The sequence below is a fragment of the Gastrolobium bilobum genome, unplaced genomic scaffold (genome assembly GCF_033153095.1).
Source record: "Gastrolobium bilobum isolate Gb01-03AN ecotype WA unplaced genomic scaffold, APGP_CSIRO_Gbil_v1 utg28832, whole genome shotgun sequence".
NCBI lineage: Eukaryota > Viridiplantae > Streptophyta > Magnoliopsida > Fabales > Fabaceae > Gastrolobium > Gastrolobium bilobum.
The window spans coordinates 5,718-15,000 of record NW_026896376.1 but is presented as its reverse complement, the minus strand read 5'-3'; the positions used below and the strand labels follow the sequence as shown (position 1 = coordinate 15,000).

Below are 9,283 nucleotides of genomic sequence, written 5' to 3'. Positions count from 1 at the left end.
TATTAAATCAAATCATACCTTATCTTCAAACATGTTCTCTATTGTTTCATTTAGGTCACCCTCCCAGCGAAATTCTTCATTATTTTCTTCTATTTGTACTTCTTGAAGATTTGGAGTGCTCGTGTCCCCCAAGGAAAACATCTCCATTCGAGGACATTCTTTGACAACTACTTCTTCCAACAATGGAAACCTAATGAAGCACTTACTAGAGCAAAACATGTGGAGCCTTGGTAAACAAATAAGTTCTAGAGTTTGCAAATTGAAAAATGCAATCTCATTGTTTGTCTCATCTTCTCTTCCACTCACTACATCCTCTAATAAATCGCACCCTTTTATCTTCATTGTTGTGAGCTTGGCCAGACTCTTTGCTGTTGAGCATGTTATCAAATTTACCAAACCAATGCAGTTTTTTACCTCTAAATCAGTCAAGTTGTTAAAGGTAACAGTGGATGGCACCAGATTTATGAGACTGGAACATTGGAAAACATATATACTTTCAAGACTATGAAGAACCGGGTCTATTTGGAATCCTTCCTTGCATATATGTTGAAGTTTATGGAGTTCCCATAATGTCAACATTGTGGGCTGTGTGCTAATTTTGATTTGCCTTTCCTCACCAATATGTTGTTCGTCTTGGAATATCTCTGTGAAGGAACTCCATTGAATCCTTAGGTCTTTCAAATTGGGTACATTTTCTAGAAACCAATATGGAAAAGGAGCTTCTTCATCAGTGAATTCAAACACCAAAATAGATTTAAGTTTACTGAACAGCTTCCCTGAATATTGGCTTTGCAATAAGATGTCAAAATCTTTATTATTCAGTAGCAACCTCACTGCATTAGGAAGTACCTGTTGCATGACCAAAATTAGAATTGAAAAAATCTACATTTTCCTTCTCAATTCTCAACAAAAGAATATATATACTTACTACTTTGTAATATCCCAGAAAAATAATAGTAATTTATAATAATAAAATTATAAATTAGTAGTAATAATAATTATATATATATATATATATATATATATATATTATGACTAATGATAAATTGTAATTAATTGAACTGTTAATTGATTGATCATTTATGCATTAATGCTTGATTATTTGATTGGATTAGGATGAGTCAACAAACTTAATTTGATTGGATTAGGATGAGTCAACAAACTTAATTTGATTACATATGATGAGTCAACATTCAGTCAATAATGAGTTAGCGATATTCTAAGTCATAAGAAATTAAGAATAATTAAAAATAGTGTATATACGAAGTCAATATCTGAGCCAAATACATTAATGAAGAATAAGGAAATAATTGCATGAAACCTATATCTGAGCCCAAAACTTCAACTATAAATAGAGGTATAGCCTAACCAAATCAATTCACTTTTTAACATTTCTCCTCCACTCTTCTTCTCCTCTATTCTCTCTCCACTTTTTAACCAAATCAATTTATTTTTATTTTTAAGGAGAGAGAGAATAGAGGAGGAGAAGAGTAGAGGGAAAATGTTGAAAAGTGAATTGGTTTGGTTAGGCTAGGTCTCTATTTATAGTTGAAGTTTTGGGCTCGGATATGAGTTTCGTGCAATTATTTCTTTATTCTTCATTGATGTATCTGGCTCAGATATTGGCTTCATACTCTCTCTTTTTTTATTCTTAATTTCTTATGGATCAGAATATCGCTAACTCATCACTGACTCATTATTGACTCAATGCTGACTCTTATTGACTCAATACTGACTCATCATATCTAATCAAATTAAGTTTGTTGACTCACCCTAATCCAGTCAAACATTACCAATCAAATAATCAAATATTAATGCATAAATGATCAATCATTTAACAATTCAATTAATTACAATTTATCATTAGTCATAATATATATATATAGTAATATATATATATATATATATATATATATATATATTACTATTAATTTATAATTTATTATTATTATAAATTACTATTATTTTTCTGGGATATTAAAGTACTGAATAGAATATCAACAAAAATGTAATTGACCAATCATCCTATCTGAAAAAAGAATTGTTTTTCTCTCGAGATGGAGACAATGGAAGACAAGTGCTTTTTGCAAGGGTAAATATTTTGAAAATATTCTCTTTGATGAAATCAACATAAAATGGAAAAAAAAAAAAAACTAGAGTATGTAAACATTATTCACTACAGCAAGGATAAAATTTTGCACTACCCATACCTCTTCAATTGTGAAAAGAGGTTGATAAGTTGAGACACGGAGTTTGTTATCTGTAGTTCTTTCTGGGGAGCTCATAGGCTGTGTCTTAAATAGCTCCAACTTTGGACATTTGAACACCTTTATTGTTTGCAAGGATTTACATTGAAGAGAATGGATCCCATTAACGAAACCCTTGAGTTTAGGCAAATACATAAGTTGAAGGAATGTAAAATTAGGGAACTCAAATTTAATTATCTCCTCACCTCCTTCTCCCTTGGCAATAATTTCTTCAACCCCACATTCACGTACTTCAAGATCCCTAAGATGTATCATATCTCTGGCTATTGAGAGTGGAAAGAGACTTGTTAAGATTTTGCATTCAACAACAGATACTTCGCACAGATTTTGAAAGCTCAAAGTTTCGTGGGGATGTTCCTTCCACACATACTTCAGTTTCGGAAGACTAGTCAATGTTAATTTTTTTAACTGACTAGAATTCTTCATTAGAATTTTTGTATCAAATTTGTCTTTCACATCAAACACGACTTCTAATGAACTACAATCTCTTATGTCTAGTTCTTCCAAGTTCGTCAATACTTGTAGTAAATTTGCTTGAAAGAGTACATCAGATAAAAAACCACATTTATGAACAACTAGATGCGTCAAATTTTTGAATATGTTGCCCTGAAGTTGGCCATACCATAATTCTTTAAGCTCAGGATATTCAGATAGTTTCAAATGCACGACACTACAAAATGTCACCTGTGTAAAAAATTCTATATAGTTAGTTTAAATAAAATAAAAGCATTGATTTATTATTACACAAGAAATCAATTTCTAATCAAAGCATACCTTTTCTTCAAATATTTTCTTTATTGTATCATTTAAGTTCCCATTCCAATGCCATTCTTCATCATTTTCTGTAACTTTCACTTTTTGAAGATTTGGTGTGCTTGTGTTTTCCACGGAGAAAATCTTCAAGCGAGGACATTCTCTTACAACTACTTGCTCCAACAATGGAAACCTCAAAAAACACTTATTAGAGCAAAATTTGTTGAGACTTGGCAAACTTTCCAACATCAATATTTTCAAACTAATAATTACAATGTCATATTCTTCTCCCTTTCCTATTATTATTTCTTCAAGTGAATTACACTCTTTTACCTTCAATTAATGTTGTCAGTTTGACTAAACTTCTCACTGTAGGAGATGTAATTAAATTTATCAACCCATTGCAATTTATTATCTCCAAATATGTCAAGTTACTAAAGGTAGCAGAGGAAGGTAACAAGTTTGTCAAACTAGGACATTCAATAACATATAAGACTTCAAGAACCTGAAGAACTGGGTCAATTTGGGATCCTTCTTCACAGATATGTTGAAGTTTTGGTAATTGTATTAGTGACAACCTTTTGAGCTGTGGGTAAGTTTTTTCACTTACTTGTCTTTCATCTTGGAATATCTTCTTGTAGGAACTCCATTCAACGACTAGATGTTCAAGAGTACACATATTTTGGAGAAGCCAATCGGGAAAAGAAGCCTCTTCATACTCACAATCGGTCAGCCCAAGAAATGTCAATTTGGTGAAGAGGGCACCTAAATTTTTGGCTTGCAGTATCATGTTAGCATCCCTATAGCTTATTCTCAACTTCTCCAAGTTTGGAATCATCTAAAACATAAATGAAGAATAATTTACAATAAATTCATATTTACTTTTGACGCAAAAAAACGAAATAATAATAAGAAAAAAAAATGGACTCAAAGTAGTTTATGCTGCCGTTGTACTTTCCATTTTGTTTTTCATTTTTCCATTACCAGTGTCCAATCCTCCGTTTCATCTAAAACCGTTTATCCTTGTCTATATTATAATCAAATACCTTTCATAAATTACGATATTCAAATCACTCCAGATGTAAAAATTTAACAATTTTTTGTGATCATATTTTTGCACATATGGTTTTTGAAAAAATAAAATAAAAAAGATGTTTTTTTTCAAGAAAAAAAAGATAATTAAGTTTTACCAAAAACAATATAAAATAAGCATCGGATATATGCTTAATACTTCTCTTTCCCAAGACCAATATTAAAAAAGTAAAAATAAAAATGCAACGTGGTATAATTTAAATAAGCATCGGATATATGCATGACAACCATTCTATTCCCGAACACTATTTCTAAAAAGAAACAATTCTTTTCTATTTCTATGCATTGGAACAGTTTCTGAGAAAAAAAATATGTTTGATAACATGTTTTATTTTTATTCCGAGAATGAGAATTGTGTTTGATAACACAACAAACAATATAATAAAAAATAATTCCTATTAAATATAAAAAAAAATTGGATCATCACTTTCCTTTCCATATGGTGTGGTTGTGGTGGTGGCGGCGATGGCGGTACGGTAGTGGTGGTGGCAGTGACGTGGTGAAGATAGTGGTGGTTGTGACGGCAGTGGCTGCGACGATGGAGGTGGTAATGGTGACAGCGATGGTGGTAGTGGTGGAGGTGACGGCAGTGGCTGCGACAATGGTGGTGGGTATGGTAGTTGGTGGCGGCAACAATGGTAGCAGTGGCATGGTGGTGGTGGTTGTGAGACATCATGATGGTGGTGGTGCAGTGGCTGCGGCGGTGGTGGTAGGTGACAGTGGTGGTGGTGATGGTAGCGGTGGTGGCGATGGTAGTGGTGGCGTTGGTGTAATGGTGGTGGTGGTAGGTGACAGTGGTGGTGGTGATAGTAGCGGTGGTGGCGATGGTAGTGGTGGCGTTGGTGTAATGGTGGTGGTGGTGACGGTAATGGCTGTGACGATGGTGGTGGTGGTGGCGGCGACGACGACGGTGGTGGTGACGGTAGTGGTTGCGGCAATGGTAGTGGTGGTTGGTGACAGTGGTAGTGATGGTAGTAATGACGTCGTGGTGGTGGTAGTGATGGCGATGGGGGTGGTGACAGTGGCGTGTGATGGCGATGGTGGCGGTGATGGAAGTGGTTGCGATGATGGTAGTGGTGGTTGATGGCAGTAGTGGTGATGGTGGCGGTAATAGCGGCGGTGACTGCGGTGGTAGTTGTGGTGGTGGTGACGATGGAATAGTGGTAGTGATGGCTGGAGGTGGTGGTAATGGTGGCGGTGACATCATGGTGGTGAGGGGTGATGACGGCGGTACTAGTGGTATGATGGCGGCGGCGACGATGGTGGCGATAGTCGTGTCGGGATGATGGTGGTGGTGGTGATGATGGTAGAGGTGGAGAGTGATTGAGAAATATAAGTATTTCTCATTTTGTGCCCGAGAACAAAAAAGCAGAAATTTTTTGATTCTTTTTTCTGTTCCCCAGCACAAAAATTAAACCGGTTCATCCCAGAAATAAAAAAATAAACTGGTTTTACCAAACGAGTTTCCTATCCATTTTTGTTCCCGGAAACAGAAATTTAAAAAGGATTAATTCCGGAAAGATTGTCATGCACACCCTAAAAGATCGCAATATTTTTCCTCTTAAATTTTGTGAGCACATTTAGCAATTTAATAATTTCTACGAATTTTAAATATTGTTTTTACCTAATTTTCAAAAGTAACTAGAGTGTTAAAATTCAAGTTTTCTACAATTGTGAAAACTAGCTAGCAGATCCATTGACTCATTTAATTTCCAGTCTACCACTATTTCGCGGTAGCTTATAGGTTTTGTCTTAAACACTGTCAATATGCGACGATTGGACAGAGCCATAATTTTTGAATTTCATGATAAAAACACAAAATCAGACATAATGTAGTTTCCATGCAATTTGATATGATACATACCTCTTGGAGTCTGAAAAGTGAGTGCTGCACAGCAACAGGGTGTTTACCATCCAGAAACCTTCCATCAGTTCTTGTAGATAGAATCTTGTATAAATTCAATTTTACACACCAAGAAACATCTATTTTTCTCAAAGATGGACATGCTAAAGTATAATTTCCTGCATAGAAACCCTTGAGTTTATGTAAGCTCCAAAGCAATAAAGTATTTAGTTCATTAAACTCAAATATGGGAGTTGTGCACATGCATCCTTCCTTCTGTGCAACAATTTCCTTCATGTTCCCACACCACTTTATAGAAAGTTCTTTGAGATGTGAGCAGTGAGTGGCAACAGAAAATGGAAATAGATAGTCCAAGCTTCCACAACTTCTTAGATATACGTTTTCCAGATTATGAAAATGAAGAATCCCTTCAGGATCCCTACTCCATGTCTTTTTCAGCTTTGGCAATGCTTCTAACGTAATGCTTTTCAGTTGTGTTCCATCCTCTATACTGCTCTTTTCATTCGAAGTCAAATCAAATATTTCTTCCACTAAAGCACAATCTGTAACCTCTAACCTCTCTAGATTGTGATATGTTTCCTGGATGGAACAAGGAAAAACCACTACAATTTTCTTGCAGTTTTTAACCTTCAAAGACTTAACTGTGTCAAATTGGCGGTGCCATATTGTCTCTAAGTTGTCCATGTCCTTCAATATGATTGTCTCCAATTTTGAAAATGGAACCTATGATTCACAATTTATGAAATCATAAAAAATTAACTTGTATCCATGATAAATATTTACATAAATGCAAGTTCAGAATTGTAATATTGTTCCAAATTTTAGAATTACCATACCTCATTGAGTGAGGCAGCAACACCATTGTTTCTCTCTTCAGTAGCTATTATCTCATCCATCAAATGACATTTATTGATTTCAAGCCGTTTGAGGTTCACAAAACTTCCAACCATGGTAGACGAGAATAAGTACTTAAGCCCACCACAATTCTTCACAATCAAGTTTGTCAATTTGTAAACAGAAGGTTGATTGACATCCCAAATTTTGCTCAAATTGAGTGAGCTCAACGTAAGTGAGCTCAACTTAAGGGTATCCAAATTAGGAAATGCACCCTACATATAAACAAATTAACAAAAATCGTAAGACATGTGATAGGGATAGCTACGATAAGCATTACCCATTCCAAAATTTATACATGCTTTTGTGGCATTCTATTATGTTAGATCCATAATTAATCATTAAAAACAAAAAAGATTAGAGTAAATACACTTTTTGGTCCTAACAAAAAAACACGATTTCCACTTTAGTCCCTTACAAAAAAATATTAGTCGACTGGTCATTATAAAATTCAAAGACTAATATGGGTCTTTTTTAAATTTATGAGGGAACACGATTTCAACTAAATGGTTCACTTTGAATTTCTTAGGGACCAATCGACTAATATTTTTTTGTAAAGACTAAAGTGAGAATCATATTTTTTGTTAGGGACCAAAAATGGTATTTACTCAAAAGATTAAATAGTTATAATAACTACCACTTATAGATATCAGGATTCAAAAACATATGGTCGACTCATATTTGTCCATATATATTTTTTTAAAACAACATTTTCTCCTTTTTATTTAATTTGTTGAGAAATGGAAAATATCAAATAATATAAATAGGACTTTGTTCATGATCAAGAGATTGTGGACTTTATTCCAGTGTTGTGAAAATTGGACCCGCCTAGCCGGTCCAATTGATTGACCTGAAAACTGAGTACCTGAGGAAGGATTCGAACTTAAAACATATGGATTATAACTTACACCACTTTCCATTATACAAACACTGTTTGTTGGATAAAACTCTTCTAATTTTATATTTATTATATATTAAACTCAAGAAGTTGAACTAGTGATCCACTGATTAAAAAAATGATCATTGACTCAGTACCCCGATCGAGTCGATGACTAGTTCGAGTTTAATAATACTATTTTTTTCATTATGAGATAAATCTCTCTATAAATAAATGATTATAATCACAGGTTAGTCTCATGAAACCCTAGTCTCTCCTATTTTTTTCACGCGTGCACATTTTCTGGGCATAGTGTGATTTGCCACCACATGTGGTTGAACAGGCCTAAGAGGTTGAATGTAGAGGAAGATGCAGAGCACGAAGTAATTAACAGTAGCCTAGATGAGTATGCTAATTACCAGCCCAGCCCCAAGTCAAAATGGACTAAACACAACAGGATGAAACCCAAGTGGATGAAGGATTATGTGATGATGCCTTGAGCGCCTTGAGTATTGTAAGAAGGAGGTTAGAAGGGTTAGGATAACTAAGCTGTCCATTTTTCTGTTATATTGCTGATTTTGTTAGATTGTCTTAAAATTCTGTTAGCACTTTTTCGTTTTACAATTTTGTTTTTCTTGGGAAATGTCTGCATAAAGGAGTATCCCATATGAATGAAAAAGGCTGATTTGCATTTTGAATGAATTTGGTTGTTAGGAGGAACCATCCCTCGAAGAAAGGCAATTTTAAAATTTTTAGCCTTATCAGATCCCATACAAACCACAACTCTCTAGGATCCTACAGAATTAAATTAGAAGGAATTTTTTTTATAAATAAAAATATTAGCAAACCACATGTATATATATAAGTCACACAATGAATAGTTTGTTAGGTTATGTATGGAAGCTTTCGTTTACATGTTTTGAAAAGCTTGAGCGTTGTCTGGTATGAAAACTCATTGTGGCTACTTCAAAAGGTGATAAAGTTTAAAGAGTATCACTACATTTTTCCCAATTAAAAAATTACAAGGACAAAGTCTCATAACAATCTTAATTAAAAAAATTGGGAAAATTGTATATCATTTTGTAGGACACAAAATTGTGTCATTTTAAGTGGGATAAAGAGATAAATCAAGAGGAAGAGAACGGGTAGAAAAAGTTTTAAATGTGTAAATTCCATCTCTTTGTGAGAGTAAAAGAATATAAGGTGTGTCATTTAAAATGACACACCTTTTTTCCAAAAAAAAATATCATATCGCTGTAATCACATTTCATTGTATATAACTATTAATTACACCTTCTTCAAAAAAAAAAAAAAAACTATTAATTACACCAAGGCATATGCGCATCTAAAATGTGTCTAGCCTCCAAATAATGAAAAAAAAAAAAAAAAAATTCAACTGAACCCTATCTTTGCTAATCCATTAGCAATAATCTAGAATTTGATTTTCCAACTACATCAGTAGGGAGGAGAAGTTTCATTAATCACTTGAAAAGATTGTTTTCACGTTGTCATTTCGTCAAGTTTACTTAACTTGTT

At 34.0% G+C, this 9,283-nt stretch overlaps 1 protein-coding gene across 1 annotated transcript in view; it reads right to left on the bottom strand.

The window, feature by feature from the left end:
* Window positions 1-6,926, bottom strand: part of LOC133299438 (uncharacterized) — a 13,093-nt gene extending 6,167 nt beyond the window's left edge. The window contains exons 1-7 of the mRNA XM_061498893.1: window positions 6,813-6,926; window positions 5,977-6,699; window positions 3,631-3,858; window positions 3,042-3,197; window positions 2,211-2,951; window positions 608-849; window positions 19-469 (exon numbers count right to left, since the gene is read on the bottom strand). Coding sequence (XP_061354877.1) covers window positions 19-469; window positions 608-849; window positions 2,211-2,951; window positions 3,042-3,197; window positions 3,631-3,858; window positions 5,977-6,699; window positions 6,813-6,926 — 2,655 coding nt within the window. The remainder of the gene's footprint in view (window positions 1-18; window positions 470-607; window positions 850-2,210; window positions 2,952-3,041; window positions 3,198-3,630; window positions 3,859-5,976; window positions 6,700-6,812) is intronic.
* Between the last annotated feature and the right edge of the window lie 2,357 nt (window positions 6,927-9,283).